This window comes from Ammospiza nelsoni, chromosome 3 (genome assembly GCF_027579445.1).
Source record: "Ammospiza nelsoni isolate bAmmNel1 chromosome 3, bAmmNel1.pri, whole genome shotgun sequence".
Taxonomy (NCBI): domain Eukaryota; kingdom Metazoa; phylum Chordata; class Aves; order Passeriformes; family Passerellidae; genus Ammospiza; species Ammospiza nelsoni.
This window is the reverse complement of record NC_080635.1, coordinates 6,101,452-6,125,547: the sequence shown is the minus strand read 5'-3', so window position 1 is coordinate 6,125,547 and position 24,096 is coordinate 6,101,452. Positions and strand designations below refer to the sequence as shown.

Here is a 24,096-nt window from a genome sequence, read left to right as displayed (position 1 = left end):
GGGCAGTACTTAGAGGTCAGTGCTGCAGAGGGACAGCCTGATAAATCACTGCCACATTCCCAGGATGCTGTTTTTTGGGACACACCACTGCTGCAGCAGTGTCCACAGAGCTGAGATCAGATATTAAAACCTGCTTTCATGGGCTGAGGAAGCAGGACAAGACCCCCAGCACATTCTTGTCCCATTCATCCTAGGTGCTGTTGTCACTCACCTGGGGGTTCAGTCGAGCCAACTCCTCTATTTTCTGCCACATTTCTTCTCGTTCCTTCATCCTGAACCTTCCCCTGCACAGAGAGAGCGAGAGCAAGTGTGAACTCCTGGGGAAAGCCCAGCTTTCATTCACAGCATGATAAAAGCAAGAGACAGCAGAAAAGTGCAGGCAAGGGGAAGTGCAGCTCTGTCATTCAGAAACCCCTAATTCTACCTAAATCTACAGGTGAGATGAAGCAAGAAGAGGGGACACACTATGGCTAGCAGAGGGTAGGCAGGCATGCTCCTCGCTCACCTCAGAGCACAGGGTGGCAACACTGGGGTGCACAGGCACTTCTGGCCTGGCTTTGTGCTGCCAGGAGTAGAGCAGAGTGTCTTGTTTAATGCCAGAGTGTCTGGGGTAATGCCATGACACCAGTCTGGATTTCAAACACACACTTTCCTGGTGCTCCCCAGATGCAGAGGGACAAACTCTGTTTTCCAACAGAACTGGGGCTCCACTGCCCCACTGCTCCATCTCTCTCTAGCCATAACACAGCACAGAGCTGCCTGAACAGCCCAGGCACAGCTCTTGACCTTGGCACAGATTTTGGCACACAGCAGGGTCACTCATAAATCACAGGACAGTGAATGCTCACTGCAAACAGAGGTGAGCATCCACCACCCCTTGTTATTCTCTTCTACACTTTAAACAGCTGCACTAAAATCTCAGCTTTATTTCCATTAACTACATGACTTTCATCCCAGCTACTAGTCTTTCTAGTGCCCTATGTACCCATGTTAAGGATGTTCTTATACTCTGTAATGGCATCACACTCTTCAGAGTCATGTAGGCTTAGAATGAGAATGAAGCTGCCAAGCAGCAGATTGCTCCACCAGAAAACACAGGCTCACAAAAACACCTCCAACAAACCAACCCCAAAACACCCCAAATGAATAACCCATCCAGGACAAGACACCACCTGCCCCAACTTCCTCACTGGTTTTCTAAAGGATTCTCATAATCCAAACAGTTTAAAGGTGTCTGGGGAGACTGGAAAGGTGCAGTCAGCCCATTTGCACTGAGAGACAGCCTCTCCACATGTTCCTGCAGAGTCTGTCCTTCATGACCACCAGGCCTGAGCTGGCATGGCACTTGTAGACATGTTACCTAATTAAAAATGAGGCTAAGCCATAATCTGACCTCTCAACATCTGGCTGCAGCCTAACAGTGAACATACAACTCTCTTTCCTATTTACTCAGTTTGTTTGCACATGCAATCCTTCCCACACATGTTGTTTTCTAGTTCACAGTACAAGGTTTTCTGAAGCCTAATTAAGCACAGAGGCACTAGACAAAAAAAAATAAAAATTCATCCTAACATGAGCAGAAAACTGCAGCACTACCCATACTTTTATTGGACAGCACTGAGCTGTTTTGTTGAGCTTTTTCAGAACAATTCTCCATCAGTCACACAGCAGTGCTGGGAACAGCCACCATCAGCAGGCCAGCAGCTAAACAAGGGAGAGAAAACTCCTGATAGAAACACCAGGTAAATCTTGTAGGAAATGTACTGTCACTTAAAATATATGTGAAAATATTGGCAGGCTTCATAAACTCCCTAGAATGGGAAAAAAAGAAAACTTGCTTGCTCCCATTTTAGATCCTAAAAAACCTTCATCTCCCATTTTAGATCCTAAGAAAAACTTAATTTCTCCATAAACAGGTTACTCATCTGAAGGTCTGATTCATAAATCAACTTATTACTTACTATTGAGTTACTTACTCCTATTTCACAAAACAGAATGTACCCCAGAGTTCCACACTCCCAGCAAGGATCAGCTCTGCTCTCCCCACCAGCAGCCCTGGCTCATCCAGGAATGAGGAGCATTGTTTTACTATTTTATTTCACTAAGTCAGCAGAAAATAGATCCAAAACAAAAAAAAAAAAAATCCTTCTTGCTTACTGGACTGACTCAGCTCACCAAGGCAAGCCACAGAAGCACCAAAATCAGCACAAGGCAGCAGAAAAAGTGGAGTTCTTTCCTCTTTACAGCATCATGGCACAGGTACTTGCTGAGCACAGATTTTATCCCCACCATTCACTCTTTGAAACTGCAGGAATTATTCCATCTTTATCACTGGAAAATTGAAAGCATCCTGTGGCATGAGAGATGCATTATGCCCACTGCAGCAAAACTCTTCAGAAAAGCCTTGCTAAAGTAATAGATTCTACTGACATCACTACAACATTTATGAACTGGTGAGTATTTCCAAGGCAGAACAAAGCTGAGTATTCTCTATGTGGCAATCTATTTGCTCATGACTCAGCAAACTCTGTCAACCTTTCCTAGGCCACCTGCTTCAGCAGGACTGAAAGGGTTTTTATCAGGGCACACCTCATCCCTACTCATAGTTATGGCTAAGGAATCCTACTTTTTGACAGAATTACTTACCACCTTTCCATTTCCCCTCTGCCTACTGCCATCTACCATCTGTTACTGTACCCCAAGGAGACTTTAGGATGAGTTCAAGTTACTTGGCAAAAAACCTCTTACTCACTTCTGCTTCTCTGCCTTGTATTGCTGTGTGCAGTCATCAAAAAGCTTTTGGTTCATCTCCATGAAGAGCTTCAGTGCATTGTAGATCAGCCCATGAATTGTCCTGCAAAGGAAGGAGGAAAGGAGAACAAGTCGTGGTGGGCAGGTTCTTCCAGCTGAGCTGGCACCAGCAGCACAGACAGGAGGTAACAGCAGCAGCAACTCATTCTGCAGTGAGGTGACAAAAGACTCTCACACAATCCCAGCTCTTACCAAGGCAAAATCCCTTCCATAAACACAGCAGGAACTGTACAACAGGGGGAAAGAGATGGAGAAGGAAGAGAAGATCCTGGGACAGGCCTGCTGCGGCCAGATTAATGAGTGCAGAAATACACATTCATGTGTTCATTTCTTGCAGTTACAAGTGGGAAATGAAGGCTGCTAGGGGCCTGTTCAAGGCTGTTTTCAAGGGGGCTTTAGTGCCTCCCACTGTTCACACCACACATACACAATGACTGGTTTGGGCTGCCAGTATTTGGTCATGAGCTTTTCTGCTGAGCTGCCCAAAACACAGCCAGGCAGCAGCCCTGAAGAGATGGGAACCAGCACACAGAATATCACAGAAGGAAAGTCAGCTCTGTGCCAGTGATTTATGGATGGCTTGCACTGTGTGTGAACTCCCTGTGGGACAAAAATCTCTCCTAGGGAATGAAAACAAGTGTTGAAGCTGTCTCTGAAATACCTGACCCAGAGGCAAGAGATGAGATTCAGCAGACTAAACTCTGTGTCTCTACCAGCTCTGCAAATGGAATATTGAAGAGAGATGCAACCCTGCTGGACTTAAGCAGGCTGTCTGACCAAACAGATGAATCATGTGAAGGAAGAGGAAAATCTGGGGGACTCAACCTGCCCTGAGAAGATGGGGATGTTGCTCAAAGACAAGGAGAAATAAGAGAAAAAGACTTTCATTTGCAGAACTTCTTCTGCAATACCACTGGGAAGCAGACCAGAAAAGACAGGAACAGCAGAATCATGAATCTTGGCTGCTGCAGGGACATGGAACTGGTGAAAGGTTTCAGACAAGAACATGAAGTTCTTTTCTGAGCTCTGGACTTGTCCAGCCTCCCTAGAATTAATTTTTAGCTAATTCACTAAAGGAAGTGTGTTAAATCAAATTAATTAAACTTGAATTAACTAGGTAAGGAATTAAACGAAGAAGTCAGAAGAAAGGAAGTTGATAAGAGAACCATAAAACAGAGTAGCATCTAGGAATCAGACACAGAGGACAATATTTGACATGGACAGCTGCCCAGTTAGTTCTGCTTTCTCTGTTTTTCCTGTATCAAGGACTCAGACACTGTATTAGCCAACTTCTCTGGTCACAGAGAACATAAGGGTGGGACATTAGTTAACAAGCAGCCAGAAGTCAGATGGAAAATCTACTGCACACTTCTGGCAGCCTTAGTGATAGGCAGGTATCAAACTGTGTGCAGACTCAAGGGCCCAAGGCTGGCAAATGCAGGTGCCCCAACCCTTGCAGAAGCTCTGCTGTGGCCCTTTCCATGCTGTGCAGAGATGGCTGGGGGCAAAATTAAAGCACACTGAGAACTTATATTCACATCCTAACAGAAGCTGTAACAGTACAGGATTTACAGGGTAAAATGCAGCTGCTGCTCCCTGGTTGGAATGCTGTTGGTGTGCTCCAAGCCTGCTCCAGGATGGTTCTCCACAGACACAACCTGCAGCCACAGCCCCTTGCTGAGGGGATGGAACAGAGGGTGGAGCAGAGTGGAAACACCTCACCCAAGCTCCCTTGGAGTCCTGGCAGGGAGGGGATCTCCATGGTGCTGTGCAGCTGATAAACTGCACAGGGCCTGTCAGCCATGGGAGATAGGAGCTGTCCTGTGGCTGAGCCAGAACTGGGGTGAAATCACCCTCCTTGGGTGAGCTTGGTTCACCATAACAGAACTGTACTAACACACATCCCCTTCTCAAAATCACCCTCCTTGGGTGAGCTTGGTTCACCATAACACAATTGTACTAACACACATCCCTTTCCCAAAATCACCCTCCTTGGATAAGCTTTTTTAATTACAACACAATTGTACTAACACACATCTCCTTCCAAACATCTCCTTCCTTGGATGAGCTCAGTTCACCATAACACAAATTATTAACACACATGCCCTTCCCAAAATCCCCACCCCAGAGTGTGATCACCCCTCACAGGGCACGTGCTCTGTGCTTTACTGACAACACCTCTGAGCAAAGTGAGAGGATTTTACACCAAACAGTAACAAAGGCATGTATGACTAAGAGTCACTCGAGCTCCAACTAAAGAAATAGCACAAAAGTAAGCTGAGAATAGGAGTGAGTTAGGGAAGACTGCATTGTAACTACTGGGATCAGTCACCAGGCTGAACCCATCTTCTTCCCCTGTGAGTAAGAAATGTACTCTACACACTGGATACTTTTACTGGGAATTAGAGCTTCTCTGAATTGCTTTGAATATGTTTTTGCAGTCAGATGCTTTCACTGGCAGTCCCTGAATCTTAACCTGTCACAATTTTATGTTTGTAAGGAATGTTACTCCATGAACTGTCAGTGTAAGTCCTTCCCAGGCACTGGCAGTCACCAGCAACAGGGAACATAACCAAATAAAATGGAAGACCTGCTGAGTGGTTTCTCTTATGCTGCTGGCATATTTCCCTGAATAAGTCAGTTAAACTGACCCAGCAGGACAGTCCAATGAAGGGTTTAACAGGACACTGACAGACTGCTTGGGCACAAGGGTTTTGCTTTTCCTGGGGTGCTGACAGAAAACTCAGAGGGTTCAGGAAATCTTTTTCCATGATACATGCTGATACTGCAGCAGCATGTCCCAAGACTGCCAGTGGATCAAACAACCCAGCAAGTGTCAGAGCATGAGGGAAAGACCTACTTGTTCCAGTGACTCTTGGAGTTCTTGTAGAGTGCTGGGAACATGATTGGGAGGATTTTGGCTGCATTATCGCTGATCAGGCTCATGATATATTCATTGTTCCAGTAGTACAGTGCTCGCTCTGCCACCTGCAGCAGGAGACAAAGGCATCCTTGAAGAGGCTCCTTCCAGGAACTCCTGTGGTGCCACCACCCAGCCAAGGAACCCACATGCTTCCCCACAGCACAGGGCTGACCTTCATGAGCTTCTCTGAGGCCATCCATCCTTCCTTTGCCTCAGCCTCTGCTAGACACTTCTCATTTTTCTGGGACACACCTCATGTTCTTGAATAGACAAGTCAACATACCCATGATTCCAACACCCTTTACACAACATTTAGGGACAGTAATGTCATCTACTACATGTCCCAATTCTCACTTTTCTGGGACAAACCTCATGTTCTTGAATAGACAAGTCAATATACCCATGATTCCAACACTTAAGGACAGTAATGTCATCTACTACAGGTCCCAATTCAGGTTAGCTCCAAGCCTTCTTCATTTCCTCAGACTGTCCTCTGTTCCACTCCTCCCTGGCTTTCCCACAACAGAGTCTCTCAGGGCTTTGAAGCATGCTTCAGTCACCAGTCCCACAATTCAACCCCCTGATTTAGTAAAGGTGAAAATATGGAAAATCTTGGGGCAGCCATCCTGCTCTAACAAGACAAACAAGTCAAGCAAGTTTCCACACAGTGACAGACAATGCAGGCTAATTTCTGCATTTAGTGCCAGCTTGAGAATGGTTTAAAAACCTAGAAAAAGAGACATCCAGACTCAGTTTTGCATTTCAGATAATGCAGAACTTGCTATATCCCCTTAATATTCCACACAAGTAAATGAAATGAAACTCATTTTGTGTCCACTTACCTAGCTTTTGGTTTTCAAGATCTGGTTAAGCTTTTTTCTGCTAGATTAACACACAATCCACTCAGAGAAAACTGATTCTCACCAAGGTGCTCAGACTCACCAAGAAGTCAATTCCTAATTTTGCTCTTCAGACAAGCTGTAGACTGTTCAGCCTGACTGTATGGGACACCTTTGGGGTTAATTCTCTTAGGCTCTGAAGTGTTTGCACCTTCTCCAGGTTTCTCAGCATTGTTCTTCAGAGTTTGGCAGCAGATGAGGGCTGCTATCAAGTACAGGATGTCTCTCCTTCAGCCTTTACCCTACTTAATCCAAGCTCCTTAGTTCCTTCTGGTAGCTGCCTCCACACCCAAAGGTCACATTACTCCTTTGGTTCCCCACCACCACACCAGGAATCCATGTCCAGCTGGTTTCCATCATGCTCCCCTAGACCTTTACACAAAACTGATTTTTACATACATGCGTGACCTAGACTGACCTTATTTTTGCCTTGTAAACACATGACTTTGTACCTCTCTATACCCAAAGACAAACTGAAGCCAGCATGCCTCACTGTGCACTCAGTCTCACTGGGAGATGGCTGAGTCATTTCTTCTTTAACACTCCACCTAAACCTAGCTCAACCATGTGTTTGACCAGCAAGCTCTCTTCTTCCTGGGCACTCCTCATGGCAGTCTAAAACTGCCACGAGTGAGTGAAGAACACCTGCTAGGAGCTACTAGCAGGTCCCACCACCCTGTACATTTTAAACCATCCACAGAGATATTAGCCAGCTACTACAGCCAGTTTCCCTTCAGTGGAAACAAGGAAGAAACAGGCTCCAGCACTTCTCCAGTACACCTCACTCTTTACTACCTGTGCCAGAATAAAACAAAGGACTTTCCCAGCACAGTGTGTTTGGTTGGCCTCTCTCCAACGCTGCAGAGTGCTCAGTTTTACTTCAGCAGGTGACCCTGGATGGATGTCCTCTGTCCTTGCTAGCCAGAACAGGAGGTGGCAGAGCACCTGTGCTGCAGCCCCAGCCTCTGCAGTACCCAGTGCTGAGCAGCACAGAGCAGCAGGAGAGGCTGCACAGATCTGCTCTGTGCTCTCTTTGGATGGGCTCAGGCTGTGGCTGTGCTGAGGTTCTCACTGCTTCCCACCAAGTGTCACCCCAATACTCGCCCTGGTCACACCCCCACATGCCCAAAACTGTGGTGCCACCCTCAAATGCCAAGTGGGTTACAAGTCAATGCTCCATCTCCTCCCTGAGCTGCAACCTACCTGGAAGTGTGGGCTGGAGACACATTTGGCCAACTGCCTGAATAAGGGCTCCATAACTTTCACAAACTCAGATGGCTCAATCACATCCAGGATCTCCTCCAGCTCATTTAAGAACATCACCTCTTTGGGACTGTGAGTTTTTGGCCAGAACTTCAGCAAGCCCACAATCACCTGAGTGGGAAGAGTACAGAGACAGTTAGTTAGAAGCTCAAAGTCAACACCAACTGCAAAATAAATTTTTAAGCACGTGGTCACAACAGCAAGAGGGGAGGAAGTAACAGAATAAACTTTCTCAGTGAGTCTGGGTGGGTGGTCAGTGAAGAAAGAAGACAAAAAGCCCAAACTCTTCAAAGTTACACTCATGGGGCAGCTCTCCCTAGGCTGCTATGATTTATTACAAGTACAAAGTTTACAATAATTTCTTATCCCCCACCACAGCTTAGCACAGAAGCGTGAAACTGGAGTGGGCAGCAGCTGGCAGACAGTGCAAAGCAACCACAGAAGTTCAACTAATCAAATTGGAAATGCTATAGAGAAGGTCTCTGAAGGGTCATTATTCAAAACACTGCAGAGCTTGAATACTGGGGAGCACTGAATAAATAAAGCAATGCATGGGTTTGGGACAAGGAAGGGAAATACTGCTTCACACAAAAGTAACTGGATTATGGGACTCATTCTTGCAAGACTTTGTAGAGATTCAAAGTTGAAACAGACTCCAGAATGGAACAGACAAGTTTATGGAGTTTACACCTAATGGTTATAATTAAATATGACAATGCAGATGCAACTTCTGGCTGAGTAAAACTATTGCTGACATGAACAGGGAAGGACTGTATCTCACTAGATTTTATTTTTTTATTTTTAATACTGCTTCCTGTCCTACCATCTGCTTCTAGACACTATAAAGGCAGGATCCAAGATGCTGGAGACCTTCACTCTGTTGGAAGAAGAGATGCTTACTCTGTGGACACCAGAGGCACACACAGCTGAGCTGCCCTTTCAAACCTCTACACTTCAGCTACCTGATCCTGAAGTTGGCACTTGAGAGGAAGTTCAGAGCAGCAGAGGGACGGGAGTGGGCATTGCAACAAGAGGATTAGAGCTATCTGAGCATTATGTTTCTGCCAACTCAAGGCTTCAAAACCAGCAGTCCATTATTCTCAATGTTTGTCGCTATTCATGTCTGCCATTCAGGCAAGAGTTAGCTTCAATGACTCAGAAGTAATTTCACCTACAAACTAAGGTGGCATGAGGTGTCTGGAGTCTGTGTTTGCTATTCCTGAGCACATCTGAGGCCTCGTTCACCTGACTGCTGTTGAGACAAGAGCTACCACGTCAAGCCTTGCTGAGCAAGCTTCTGGGGGGGCCATTTGAGGCAAGTGTGGACCCAGGGAGTAATCTGGCCTCTTTCCAGCACTGCTGGTAACATCTCCCTGTGCATTCAGACTCTTGATGATGCACAAGCCCTGTAATTCTTCCATACTTCAGTAATACCAGGGGAGTCTATTCAAAACCTTCACAAGCAAGGTACTTCAACAGAACCCAAGTTGTGGCACTATGGTCCTGGTTGAAACACAACACAACATGCACTGAAGGTGGTGAAATTGGGTCATTCCACTGCCTTCCACCTGGGTCTGTAATCCAGGGGCCACTGAACAGTTATCCAGAAATAAGTGATGAGCTACAGAGCTTACAGTCTGAATAAGCTGCAAAGTGAAATATTGACAGATTTCTATTTCTCTCTTCTCCCTCAACCTTTGAGGTGCTTTGGCAGGAGGCTGTAGGACTGGATGTCAGCCACAGGAAGTACTCAGCACGGTCAGGAAGCTACTTCAAGTGGTTTGTTTCAGAGCAGGCTTCTGGGAACATAGGAAATGGAGGAGCCAGGTTTAAAGGAAAAGCTAGGAGGTCTGTTTCAGCACTGCTGGTGTCAGAGCTGTGGAGCCAGAAAGATGACAGCAGCTGACCAGCTTCTACCCAGCACAGGCAGGCTCACCATGAGCACACACATTTGAGGCAGGGAACAGAACGACCTCAGCCAGCATTACTCATTAAAGCACTCACACTTTTGGTGCTCCCTGCTACACTGACAGAAGTGTGTGTTCTCTGCCCATCTGCTGTTTTGAGCCTGTGAAGCTCAGCTCTGTGGAAGACATTTCCTGGCCTGCAGTGGGTGGAGAAACACTTGTCTCCTTCTTGCACCCTCTGCCAAGCTGGCATTTAGCCTGGTTAACACTGCAGGTTTGTGCAGACAGTAACTAGAATATGTGAGGTCACCACTTACACTGCTCACATTTTAGAACCTGCTGTTTCCCAGCACCATATCCTGAAGGTAAATGTGTCTACAATGTCACTTACCTCTACAAAAGTAGCAAACTGATGCTAAAGCTGGAAGGAGAATACTTTCATGAAGGAACAGTGGCATGCCTAAGTAGATGTTGTGTCCCAGGTTCCTAACCTCATCCCCACAATTCTGCAGCCAATTCCAGCAGTCTGGAGGAACTCTTACTATTTCAGGGCCCCCACAAGCTCTGGTTCCATCAGATGGTCATGTATTTTGTCTCTGCAGTATCCCTCATTAGCCAGAAGCTCTGCCCTGGGAGAACAGCTTGGTATCCTGTTCCTTCTGCTACACCAAGATCTGAAGCACAGAGGAAGACTGCAGCCCACCTTCCTGAAACTTGCAGGAGAGATTGCTAAAGGCTTGCACATGAGCAGTACAGCCCCTTCTACCCCCAGGGAGCCAGGCAAACCCAGCAAACAATACCAGTGAATCCCAGCCTCCTTACAGCAAGGGTGAGAAAGGGCTGCTCTGAGGAAGCTGTGAAGCTTTTTGGGACTTGACTGTCACACAGAAGTGAAGCAAAATTACTCACTGGCTCTGTCAAGCTGCTGTCTTTCTCCAAGAACTGTACAACACAGTATGCCAGCTGCAGGAAAAAAACATGGCAAGATTAGAGCTTCCTCAAGTGTACCCAAGTGCTACCACCTCCTAGGCTGGCAGTAACACCATGCCCATTATGTTGCACCTCTAAACAAATCCAGTTTACTGATGGCAAGTGAAGACTTTAAGACCAAGCAGGCAGGGCCTGAGCTCAGGACATTTGTGCAATTTAAAGGACAAAACTTCAGACCAGTCCACAGCCAATACATTGAGATGAAAGCACAGCTGCACACTCAGTGCTGGGGAAGAACAAACCTGACTGACACAAAGCCCTGCCCCACAGAAACAGGGCTGAGAGAACAGACATCTTTACTTAGTACCCATATTTTTTCACTTCCTATCCCAAGCTCTCATCTTCTCTATTCTTCTGTTATGTACTCAAAATTGGAAGAAATTAATCTCTAAACCAATCTAGCAGTCTAGCAAGCCAACTTCTCCACATATCTCAGTAGTGACTAATATCTGATACACCACATGCACTGGCTGATGACTGCAGCTAGGAAATTTACCTCTCTGGTTTCAGCAGGCCCCCAATATTTCACAAGCTTCCAGCACAGAAAGACAAAGCAAGCCACAGCATTAGGACACTAGGAAATGTCAGGATACTCTCCTATAACCCAGTGGCACAGGCCCAGACAGCACAAGAATGGAATAACCACTATAGTATGGGACAGAGCCCAGAACATCACACAGCAAGAACTTGTACAATGTGGCCTGGTGGATAGCTGTAAACAATTAGCTTATAAATTAATATAAATATAGAGAGATTTTAACAGCTATAAGCTCTTGCAAAATCCCAATCTGCCCTTGAACTTGAAGCACTTCTCACCTGTGGATGGTACACACTGAGAGACTTCACTTTGTGCAGTGGTAACAAGACTCTGATGAGGAACATCTTGTGCTCTTCCTTCAGAGGCAAAGCAAACCCATTGATTATGCTGAGAAGAAACAAGAGTCTTGTTCAAATTTTGACCCAGCAGAAATACAGTGACTCTCACCAGCCCCTTGAGGAAGCACCCCCCAAAAGTGTGGTCACTGCACCCCAGCCTTCACACTGAGCTCAGTGAGTGCTCTTGGCAGGTACCACAGGGAAATGCCTTTGATGGAGCCTGGGCTCTGCTCTGTCCCTGCCAGGCTCAGCCCCACACACACTCAAGCAGAACCTCTGGGGAAGACCAGCACTGAAGCAGCTCAATGCTTGAGCCTTGTGTGTTCCAGACAACTTTTCATTAAAATCCTTTCCTTAGGATTTTTCCTCCTGAGAAGCTTAGAGGCCTCAGGAACAAAATGTAAACAATCATTATCTGCTGCTGTGGAATGCAACAGGTGGATCTGTGATTGGTCTCATGTGGATGTTTGGAATTAATGGCCAATTACAGTCAGCTGGCTCAGACTCTCTGTCTGAGCCACAAACCTTTGTTATCATTCCTTTCTGTTCTTAGCTTAGCTGGCCTTCTGAGATGAAACATTTTCTTTTATTCTTTTAGTATAGTTTTAATGTAATATATATAATAAAATAATAAATCAAGCCTTCTGAAATATGGAGTCAGATCTCTGTCTCTTCCTCCAACATAAGACCCCTGTGAACACTGTCACACTTGTGCATTACAGAACAGGAGGGTGGCAGCACAAGAGGGCCACAAACAGAAGGGAAGCTGAAACCTGGGAGAAGGCTGCCCATTGCTAGGGCTTCTCAGAGCTGTGAGGAGCTCTGCTCTCTCACTGCCTGCTGAGGCAAGACAGCAAGTGTGACTGGACTCAATAAAGAACAGGACACAGTTCTGGGGAGGAGAAGGCTACCACTGTACTTATCAGCACACTGGGAGTACTTCATGCTCTGTCAGACAGATTCTCTGCAAGAGGTGCCTCCTGCAAGGACTGCTGAAGGAAGGCACTGCCTTTTCACACAGCACACTGGGCTGGAGGCCCCTCTCACTATGGGCCCTCTGGGACTCCCAAAAGTGCCCTTACCTTCCCAGGATCTCCAGTAGCTCTGCAATCCCATTGTGGTGTTCTGTTTCATAGATGAACCTAAAGAGAAGGATGAGAAGTCATTGCCAAATGCTGGATACAGTTTCATAAGCAAGAGGAAGGAAAAATGCTGGAGACAGGGAGTCTACATGGTAGTAAGAAAGACCTCACCTGTAAAATATATTATTGATCTGCCTCCTCACATATGCTCTCAGGCCCAGGAACTTCCCATAGATCCTGTGCAGAATAGTTTTTAGGAAATCTCTTTCTCTGGGGTCTTCACTGTCAAAGAGATCCAGCAGCTGTGGGGAGAGAAACTCAGTCAGTGCCTGCACACTGCCTGTCTGGGCAAAGCTAGCAGCAACACTGGGCACTGCTCCTGTTTGGCAAAAACAGCTCCTTCAGCTGAGTGATGCCTTCAACACCCTGAGCACAGTGGTCATTTCCCTGAAACATGTGACCTCCTAGTCACAAGCTAGAACCATCATCATTTCTTTCACCTTCAGAAGCACAGTGATGGCCTACAGAGCTGCACATCCCCAGATTTCCCCTGCAAGGCCCCTGTGCCCCCCTCCATCTGTACAATGAGTTATGAGTTCCAGTGAGTACAGCTCACACACACTCTTGCCCTGCACAGAAAATTCTGTCTGCTCATTCAGGACAAATAAAGAAAAGTCACATCATCAAGCACCAAAATCTGCTGCAGCTCCTCCATAAAGGTGGTGCACAGTGGCAGGGGCAGCAATTACTTACAGATAGCACAAACTTCTGGTCAATGTATTTCTTGGCTACATTTGGTTGAAAGTCAGGTGACTCCAGGAACCTGAGGAAGAACTCGTACACCAGCTGTTGGGGGAAAAGGAGAGATTACTTAGAAATCTCCCTGTCCTCTCACCAGTGTTTACTTCACATTTTATGTTTTCCTTCTCTTTAAGGATTCAGGGAAAGGCTGGGAAGCCCAAACAGGAGCATAAAGGCCAGTGTTTCCTTACCCAGTGGGATCAACTCAGCTGCCCTTGCTTTAATGGGAAAGAGTCTCTGATGGCAAAAAGCTGCACAAATCTGCCTGAGATCTCATCACCTCAGGTCTCCCAAAGATAACACCCACCTCCTCAGATTAACACATTAGGCTTGGGAAACTCTTCTCCCATCTTCAGCACACATCCCTACAGAGATCAGAAATCTCCAGAGATGTCAAAGGCTCAGATTCATTGGATGCCCTTGAGACATCCAAGGAATAGCAGAAGAGCAGAGAAATGAAACAGACCCCAGAAAAACATGCAGTGTCCTCTGCCTCCTGGGTACTGACTCAAGGTTGGCTTGGCCTCACTAAGCCAGGAGAGCTGCATGCTGTGTCCCACTTGGAAAACAAAGGGCAGCTTGCTTTAAGAAGGCTGTCAGTGCTGAAACATCAAATTCTGGGCCTGCTGTTCTCTGAGAGGACTGAATCCACTCTCATTTCTCCTAGTGGTCCTGAGGGGCCACTAGGCCAAACAAGATCAATGCATTTGAAAGGTCTGACTTTGGAATTGAAGGAATGATAGGACCATGCATCTACAGGTAGGGCCTGGCTGCCAAGGACAGCAGTAAAGAAAAAACTGAGGTGCTGACTAAAAAGCTCAGCATTCAGTTGCCAGAAATCCATGCTGGCTGCTGCTGACTCAATTCTGAGAAACAAATGCTGCCTAGCATTCACAGCACTCTGGTGCTGAGGACACGCTATTTCCATCAACGCTCACATCCCTATGTCAACTGCAGCAGTGAGAAGTGATTAACCACTGCTGCAGAATGACACCTTATTTCTTCTCTGTATTTTCTGCTTCATTCTGCAGTACCTGCCTCTTTTTCTGCCTTTGTCTGCTTGACAACACATCCCTGTGCCAGTGCCTCGAGCTTTCCTCCTGACTTCCACTGCTGAGCTCTGCTAAACCACGCTCACTTGTCACTTTCCTAACCCTTTTTATCTAGTCTGTCTAAAGCCATCTGCAGGTGAATGTTGCACAGAGTCATCAGCCAGTTCCCAGGACACCCGTGCCTCCTGCACTACCTAAAAGCCACCTCTGACCCCTGGGTGGCAGGCCTGGTCTTTCCTCAGCAACCCTTGCAGGCTGGTGAAGCAGCAGTGGCAGAGCTGGCAGCCTCTACATGGACTCTTAACTTCTGGGAGATAAATTCACCAGATTTATATCCCCCACTGCTCCTCACCTGAAGGTGTGGCCAGGCAGCTTCTAATGTAGGCTCATCTTCTTCAGGGTCAAATTCTGCTCCTGTGGGATTGGACGATGGTGGGAGTGTCCGGAAGAGGTTCACTGAAAACTGAGGTGAGTGAAAAAATTGCATGAATGACACTGTGACACCTCATGATGGTCCTCCATAGAGCAAATTCTTCACTGCAGTGTGATTTGTCACAGCTGTGCCCACAGGCTGATCCCTTCCTGCAGGCTGCAGGGCTACACTCTGCACAAGTGAAGTCTGTGACAGAGACAAGAGCTGCCACCTCTCCCCACAGCAGGCACTGTCACCACCACCACCCCCACACACACTTCTCTTCCTGAAGGTGGGGAGATAAGGAATGGGTAGCACTGGGGTCACACTCCTCTCTGACAAATCCCCATCCCCTCCTCCTCCCACACTTCCCTGTTTCTTTGGCACAAAAGCCACACAAACACTGGCTCTGTGCCCTACCATGATGACAGCTTCAGGGTAGATGGCCTCGGTGACAACATCCCGGTTGTGTGTGATGTACTCCACCATCTCATTGAGACCTGCTCGCTTCACCTCCTTGAACTTCAGGTCACTGAGGGGGTCAGAGATGAAGTCAAAAAGAACGCAGCACTGCCGCAGCTTCTGGATGAAAAGCTCTTCTCGTTCGTGGGGAGGAGCATCTGTCAGACAAAGCAGGGACATCTGTCCTTGCAGACAGGCACCTCACCTTCCTGCTTTACCCAGGTAGCACTGTGCTTTGCTCCCTGTGGCTTCCCCCTCCCCTGTCACATTGCCCTTGAACTGAGGCACTATCCCTGCTATGGACATGGGACAAGGGAGGCAGAGAAATCCCATGAGGGGATTTCAAATGTGGTAGCAGTTTCTAACCTGATAAGCATTGACCTCTTCTGTGTACAGAGTACACTGAAAAAGGAGAGCAGTGGCAACCATGTCCTGCACCCCAGAAACACAAAGGGAGCTGAGCAGCACACACTGCAGCCTAACCCTACTGCCAGACAACAGGGCCAGGAGCTATACATTAACAGATTCTCTTTTTGATACAACTGGAAACTACACACTGCCTTGGCCTTCCCCAAAGGCTTGTCTGTGTCTGTGAGCAGCATCAAGAAATGGCTCTGCCTCAATGACTGCTGAAAATGCTTTCTCCTTGTCCATATTCATGTTTAATTGCAATATAATGTACACTAAGTGCTAATACCAAGCTGCCCTAATGTGGACAGGTTCAATTGCACTATCATAATTTGCAATGGAAACACAATGAGGAGGAAGCCTGGTCCTTCCCCAGGAATGGGTGGATGTAGGAACCAAGCACAGCCTGCACCAAGGTCTCTGCACTTTACCACCTTCCTGCACAGCCTGCTGAAGAATCTGAGGCAATCCTCAGTACACAGAAGCAGGTTTAAATACCTCAACCGGGAAGGTAGGTATGAAGTTTGCATTGAGAATACTCTGATTATTTTAGACCATCCATTGATTCTCTATGTGCTAACAAGCCAAGCACCTTTCCATGTAACTGGCTGGACAAACTGCAGCTTGCCATGCAGGTCACTTCCACCCCACTGCCTGTTTACCTTTGAGGGCTGGGAGCTTTTGCAGCTCGCGGTTTTTGCTCAGGTTGAAGCGGGAAGAGCTGTGCCGGCGCTCCTTCTTCACAATCTGGGGTCCCCCTGAGTACTTGATTTTGTTCAGCTGGGTTGGGGGGGGAGCGCTGTTGCTGGGCCGCTTGTTTGAGGTTGGCTGCTGCTGTGGCTGCTGCTGGGCCTGCTGAGGCTGCTGCTGAGGCTGCTGGGCCTGGAGAGGGAGAAAACAACAACTCAGAAGCTTTTAGCTACAAGCCTCATAAGCAGATGCCCATCAGCATCTTCTTGGAATGAAGAAACCTGGCAGGTTTTTCACTGTTGCACTTGCAGTTGAGTGCATCTCACCAGCTCTAAAGCTGCTGGTTGCCTCTGCAGCATATCTGCAAAGTAAACATCAGTTTTACTCGTGTCTGCAAGGTACCACAAAGACACTGGAGCCTCTCAGCACAGCCAGTGCTATGGATGTGGAAAGCAGCAAAGCAAAAGTCACATCTTGTGACAAATTACATGGAGCAGAAATAAAAACTTTCTGTGCTCCAAACAGAAATCTCAGCGTGCTGCTGTCCCTGCAGCACTCTGTACAACACACACAAGCAAGCTTAGAAAAGCAGCAATTTGCTTCCTTGTCCCTGTGCAGGGAATCACTTGTGAAAGAGCAAAGCATGTAGTACAGAGCAGACATAAAGGCCTTGGAAAGGCAATAGTGAAGACCACGACAATCATTGCTGCACTCATGGTCCAGGAGCCCCTATAAACCACATGGATCATATACACAAACATACAGAACCTCAGATCCCAGGCTGTGGGCTGTCCCAGCCCATCCTGGCTGCTCTCTCCCATCTCTGCCTCACTGCTGTCAGGACTTCTGTAGATGGGCTTTTCCCACATCTCTCCTTTCAGCCACACAAACTCTCTGCCTGCATTCTCCTCTCCCACTGCACTTACAGAGGCACTTTCTCATGTTTAGCATGTGACCAGAAACTCAAGCCAGTGTTTGCTCAGCTCAGCTCTCTTCTGACCTTGCTGAAGCTCTCTTGGTTCAAGTCCCACTTGGGCCATAATGACTCAATAACTGACCCTTTAATTTCACACTGACCCAACCTGTGGAAAACTCAGACAAAAGAGGGCAACATCCTGCCAGGAAGCAGAGAGAGGGATTAGCTGGAACCAGCACCCAGCCTGCCCTGGCTGTGCTGCATGAGCCACCTCCTTCCTGCTGCTACATGAAGCCAAGGAGCTGCAGCATGAACATGTTTAGGATACAGCAAGAACAGCACAATGGATGGTGAGCAGAGGTGAGTGGAATTCTTGGACATCACCTCCTTCTCTCCCCATAATTCTCATAGAGCACAGTGGTAGGAATGCAGACCTCACCAGGACAGTGACCAGCAGTGTTTTAAGGGAGTGCAGGAGCTCAGCAGAGCTCACCACCCTCCAGATGGCCAGTCTCCTCCTGGCTGAGCTGCAGCTACTCTGCACACTCCTTTCCCTGGTTTCCAGAGAGGTGCAGCACAGCACTGCAGTGCAAGAGCAAGAGTTACTGTACCTGCAGCACGTGGGAAGGCAGCAACTAGGAACAGGGAAAGGTGCCTACAAGGAGATGCTGCTCTACAGATTGGGATCTTTGGAGCAAGTGTAAAGACTCCTCATGGACAAGAGGACACAAGGTGAAACATCAATTTTTTTTGTCAAGCCATTACTTTGAATGAGAAATCAGAAAAATTTTTGTTCTGGTCTGGCTCTGTTTGAAGAAAATCTTGAGTGGTTCTGTTTCAAGCTCAGCTCCAAGCCAAGGTGGGGGGAAGACAACAAGATTTGAACACTCTACAGTTTACATTTGTTTCAATTCTCTTCATAGAGCAATGCTGTCCCATGATGAGAGGAGGGAGCCAGATGAGCTTGTGATAAAAGCTGCAGTGTCTGCCAAACAAAGCAGGCCCAGACTACAAACTGGAGGCAACTTATCCTAAAGAGTAGTCTCTGCTCAGTTAAGCCAGGACAAAGCCTTGCTGGCCAGCCTCCAAGACTGAAAAGTTCATTCCTCACCCTGAATATTTGGGTATCAGGGCAGTGTGAACCACTCAAAATATTGTCCAGATGCCTTTGGGAATCCTCACCTCTGCATCACTGTCTTTCCACAGGGAAGAAGGGAAAAAAATCTGAATGCTGAGCCACCACAGAGCAAAGATGGTAGAGAGAGAAGCAGAAGATGCACTGGGGGCCTCCCAGGTAACACTGAAGGAAGGAGGACACATGGGCCCTCCTAGCTGATAGGACATGTCTGTGTACTCCTCACCCACCCAAAAACCCCACAGGCAAATGCTCAGAGCATGGTGTGGTTACTGCATGTGAACAGGCTGCATCACGGGGCTGGAAAAGTCCATCAGTCTCCAACAGTCCACAGTCTCCAACATCTTGCACAAAGAGAGACAAAACATAGTTTCAGGTTTAGCTGCCAGCTATTTAAGAAACAGCCATGCACATGCAGAAGTCCCACAGCTGAGATTGCTAGGGAAAACCTGATGGCTGGAGAGGTGAGGTACACTCATATGCTGCAGGGTTTATGATGGGCTGCTTGTACAGGCACTTTCTGGGATCAAGTTGAATCCCTGCTTTCAGGAGGTGCTTCCTGTGGCAGGCCTGCTGTCCTGCTGCCTTCAACACCTCCTACCTTGGCCACATGAATCAGTAGAGGCTTATTTTAAGTTTCCTAACACTTTCTTCCCTGAAGTTTCCATCCCTGCAAACACAGCAGACTACTGAACCTGAAAGCTTTTGTCTTTCTTTCCCTGATACCAACACCAGCTCCATGGCTGCAGGCACCTCCCTCTCCCTCCCTGAGCAGGCTCAGCCCCTCCTGACAAGCAGGGCTCACACACTGTGACAAAGCCAACAGCCTGGGGGACACTGTTTGCTGTGCCTGTCACACTGAACATGCTGAAGTGACCAGAGAATAGCACAAGGTGTTTGCACCAAGCACAGTGGGGTAGCCCCACTTTCCCCACTGCAGTGGAGCAGCTCCTTGTGCCAACAGGACATGAAATTTAGGGGTTTAATTTCATTCACCCCTAAATGAAACTGAATTAGAACTCCTGCACACAATCTCCCTGCCTCCAGTTCACCTCCTCCCTGCTGGTTCCCACCACCTCTCCTCCCAGTTAGGAACTTGCCTGCACAAGCCAATGAACCCCAGGCCCTGAGCCTGCTCTGTGCCATTCCTCCTCACCCCAGAAAGCAGAGATCCTGTTCCCCCAGCCCCCCTGAGCTGTGCTGGCTCCTCCTGCTCTCCCCCAGCCGTGCATGACCTCACCTCTGCAGGCACTCCTGCTGCAGCTGGGTGCACCGCCACTCGGGAAGCCCTTTCTGCCTCACTGCTCCCTTGAGCATCCCCTGCTTGCTAAGCTTCCCAGCCCAGATCTGCTCTCAGCTCCTCCTCCTCCTCAGATGACTCTTCCCTTCCCTTCCCTCAAGTCAGTACCTGCTCTCTTTGTCTGCTGTTACACAGCTTCCCTATTAAAATGAGGCTCTGTGCCTCAGAAGTAGCACGAACACACTGTAATGCTGGCTCTGAATAATGAACTCCAGGTACTGCAGTAACAAGCCCCATGGAGATATGTGCAAAACATGAAAATACAGCAGCTCACTGAAAAGGTACAGCCTCTCCCAGAGCTGCAAATCTCATCAGCAAGGCTCCAAGCTGCCCTTGAGGCTGCAGAGCAACTCCCATCTTTACTGCTGCTAATGCCTGCTCCCACTTCCAGGTCATTAACTCTTTTCCCCACCCAGCTGCCTCTCCCAGTCATTCTGGCCAGGAGGAGTAACTCTTTCTCATCCTCTCATTCAATGCTGCCTTGGTCTCTGACATTATTTTTTTTCTCCTTAAATAGCTACCCAGAAATTCTCTGCATTCACATACTCATCATGTTCCAGAAGGACTGAATTAAACATACCTTTCATTTCCCACTCCCCGCTCTCATGTTTTACTCCACTGCTCCTTGTCTCTTCCACAGCAAACTGCCCCCACAAAGCCAGGGGCTGTGTTGGCTATTCACATCAGAGAGGTGCTCATCTTGGAGTAAAACTGAGAGCACTGCAGTACCCCTGGACTTAAGAGAGAATCCAACACTCTCCTTCCCTTGTGGATGTGCCTGCTTTTCAACATATCTGCCCTTCCAGATCAGCTCCTTTGCTGCACAGAACAAAGCACTTTACCTAGGGGGCTCTGGACTGGCTCCTACCCTCTTCATCTCCCTCCACACAGATCCCCACAGGAGCTCTTTGTCCACTGCATTTGCCCAGATCCATCAAAACAGAGCTGCTCTGCAACAAGCTTTACTCATCCCACCAGCTAGACAAGTTGCCTGCAAAACAAATCATAACTTTCTGGTACCAGGATAAATTAAAGTTGATTCTTTTCCCTGCTCCATGGAGCATGGTGTGAGAGAGAAAAGCACAAACTGCAAGAGGGCTGCCCACATGGCTGCTCCCCTGCTGCAAGTCCATTAAACATCTACTGAGAGATGAAGAAAAAGGAAAGATGTTTTTTTAGTGCACCCAATTTTCACCCTAGAACAGGCAACCAACCAAGCATAGCTCCACAGGAGAATTCACAGGGCATGAAACTCCCACAATGGCAGCAGAGGTATCCAGGTTGGGCTCAGCCCATCAATCCCACCAGACAACTCCACTCCCAGCGTTTCACAAGTCAAACCACCTCTTGCTTCTGACATGAGGAAGGAGTTTTGCTCCCAGCACACATTACCTAATTCCTCACCCATTGTGAAAGTCAAAATACCTTTCTGTGTTTCCTGAAGAGCAAGAAAATCGCATTCAAACTGGTATACATTTCTTCTTATCAAGCAAAGAGCTCTCTTCCATTCTGCAGCAGAGTACTCCAGAGACAGGAAAGCACCAAGAAGGAACAAACTTCACTGCAGACTCAACAGGGAAAGGAAGAAGAGACCTGTGGCAGCACACACTGCAGAGGTGTCTCCTTTCTGCTCTGCTCTCTGTTCCTATGATCAAAGGAGAGGCAGCTTTCCATCTTAAAGGAGGGCTGGATTTTGTCTGGAGTATGAGGAAGTGGCTAGCTATGTTTTGTGGGAGGGAATTTCAGACACATCACTCCTAAGTTTCTCCTGCACCCAGGCAAATATTACATGCCATTTCAGGTCACAAAAGGAAGCCTGTCACTTGTGACATTTTTCCCTTCTTCAGAGTGACCTGCTTTGCTGGCTATCCATTGCAAGACCCAGACTTTCCTACACCTTTCCAGAGCTGTGAACTCAGCAAAGAGTCCCACATAAATAAAAGGTAAGTCTGACCCCATAATGCCAACACAGGAGTTCTCTCACTCCCTTGGAGTCTGCAGGCAGCTCTCCCACCAAGCTGTTTTCAGCTGCATACACAGAATAAAACAGACAGAGGCAAAGGCCAGGATGGGGGATCTACAAAACTGCTGCCTGCTCCAAGGCACACAAAGTAAGAATGATTCCTTGCTGGCCACATGGCAGGTTAGGCATGAGCACAAAACTGAGTGGCTTTTAGTGGGTTTATTTTCTGAGGCTCTGCAATGCAGATCTGTGCTTTGGAGTCTAAAATAACATTGACTACAGCCATGCCACTGTACTACACATTTCTTCCTAGTCTTGATTGGCCTTACATCTCTCCCATGCCCAACCCTCCAAATGACAAGTGCAATGTGTCCCAGACAAGACCAGAGCACACAAGCTTCTATGGATGTAGAAGTGGCACAGCTTGTTTGCCAAATTGTAGCATTAAAACAAATAAACCACACATACACGCATGCTTCCTCAGATGTGTATAACATTCTTCTGAGACGGTTCTCAAATTCCACAACCACTGCCTGAATGCCAGGCAGACTCAGAACTGCGAGAACTACCAGAAAAGTTCCACTGAACACACCTTTGTGCTAACCCTAAGGACAGCTTATCATACTATCATATTCTGCTGAGGCCATTCTAATGTATCTACCCTGGCAACATCCAAACTGAGAGTGAGACTGCACATCTGGGAATACAGACTGTGCCTTCTTGTGAGGAATGCTGCATTCAGCACAAGGCTGTTATACCACAGGAGAACCATTTCATCTCTAGCAGTTCATTCTTTCAAGTGTTCCTATCCATTACTTCCTAATCTCACTCCTCCAGAAAACGCCTCAGAAGAACAGATCTTTTCCCATTGCTTCTCACTACTCTCCCACTCTGACACAAAGTGACAACAGAGTTGATGGCACTTTGCTCTGACAGGAGCAAGGAGCTGCTCCCATCTGCCAGGCTTCCACCTCCTTGATAATCATGGCATGTCCCTTTCTGCAGCCAACTTTGCCATGCCCTGCCCACCTCTGTGAGCACCACTCGCCTTCAGCTTTGTGCCAAATGTCTTTTTGCAGCTCTGTAGGGTATGAGACTCATCAGCTGGTCTCATCCATAGTCATTGTTCCCTTTGGGCCAATTTTGCTTCTCCGACTTCTTAAGATCCCTGTGACATGTGTTATCTGGTGGAACAGCTTGAAGCAGCTAACATGAAAGATTTTATTCCTCCCCAAAGCTTGCACATGCACACTGCTGTACCCAAGGTGAAAGTCTTACCTCTTCTGAATTCTCAGCCCCACCATCCTTCCCGCTACTGCTGCTGCTGCTGCTGCTGCCAGGCTTTGTGGTGCTTTTGGTAGACTTTGGAGACTCCTGAAAGGATGAGAACACAATCAGAGAAAACTCCACCTTGCTCAGAATGTCAGCATCTCTCTGCAGAGCTCAGGTGTGAGCAGCCAGAGAGCACGCCCTGCTCCGGACATCCCCTCCCAGCCCTTTCTCCCATCCCGAGCGGCTCCCGCGGCGCTGGCGCCCAGGGCGAGGCCAAGCTCCGAGCCCGGAGCGATGCTGGCATCTCCCGGCCCGGTCACCGCGGGCTGACCCCGGCCGGTGACAGGGCCCGGTGCCCACCCAGCCCTTCCCCGGGGCGCGGCCTCATCGCAGATACGCGGTGCCAGGCGCCCACAGCCCCGGCCCAGCCGCCCTGGGCGGCGGCGGCGGCGGATCGGGGCCCTCACCCCGCCGGCGGCGGGAGCAGCGGGGCCGGGGCGTGGGTGCGGCCGTACCTCCCCCACCGGGAGCATCCCCGCGGCCGGCGGAGCGCGCAGGGCGGGCCGGGCCGGGCCGGGCCGGGCCGGGCTCTCACGGAGGCACCGCCGGCCGCCCCTCGCGCCCTCCCGCCCGCCTCCCCCGGGCCCGCGCGCGCCCCCGCCGCCCTCCTGCGCCACCCGACCCGCCCGCCGCGGGCGCGCGCCCGCGCCCCCGCCCCCTGCCGGCCACAGCCCCGTGCGCGCCCCCGCCCGAGGGCTGAGCCCAGGCAAGGCCGCGCCGGGGAGGGGCGGCGGGAGCGAGCCGTCGGCCGCCGCGCCGCGCGCGGGAGCTCCCCCGGCGCCGCCGCCGCCCCCGGGGCCGCACCTTCTCCTTCTTCAGCTTGTAGGGCATGGTGAGCGCCGGCCCCCAACCGCTCCGCGCCCGCCGCCGCCGC

General features: G+C 48.6%; 1 protein-coding gene across 1 annotated transcript in view; it reads right to left on the bottom strand.

Annotated features, from left to right (window-relative positions):
* PPP2R5D (protein phosphatase 2 regulatory subunit B'delta) overlaps positions 1-24,096 on the bottom strand; it is a 27,681-nt gene extending 3,585 nt beyond the window's left edge. The window contains exons 1-14 of the mRNA XM_059468771.1: positions 24,027-24,096; positions 23,169-23,264; positions 16,549-16,768; positions 15,437-15,636; positions 14,957-15,067; positions 13,505-13,597; positions 12,923-13,053; positions 12,752-12,811; positions 11,610-11,718; positions 10,713-10,766; positions 7,837-8,007; positions 5,672-5,799; positions 2,753-2,854; positions 212-284 (exon numbers count right to left, since the gene is read on the bottom strand). Of these exons, the coding sequence (XP_059324754.1) occupies positions 212-284; positions 2,753-2,854; positions 5,672-5,799; positions 7,837-8,007; positions 10,713-10,766; positions 11,610-11,718; positions 12,752-12,811; positions 12,923-13,053; positions 13,505-13,597; positions 14,957-15,067; positions 15,437-15,636; positions 16,549-16,768; positions 23,169-23,264; positions 24,027-24,053 (1,575 nt within the window). The 5' untranslated portion in view covers positions 24,054-24,096. The remainder of the gene's footprint in view (positions 1-211; positions 285-2,752; positions 2,855-5,671; positions 5,800-7,836; positions 8,008-10,712; positions 10,767-11,609; positions 11,719-12,751; positions 12,812-12,922; positions 13,054-13,504; positions 13,598-14,956; positions 15,068-15,436; positions 15,637-16,548; positions 16,769-23,168; positions 23,265-24,026) is intronic.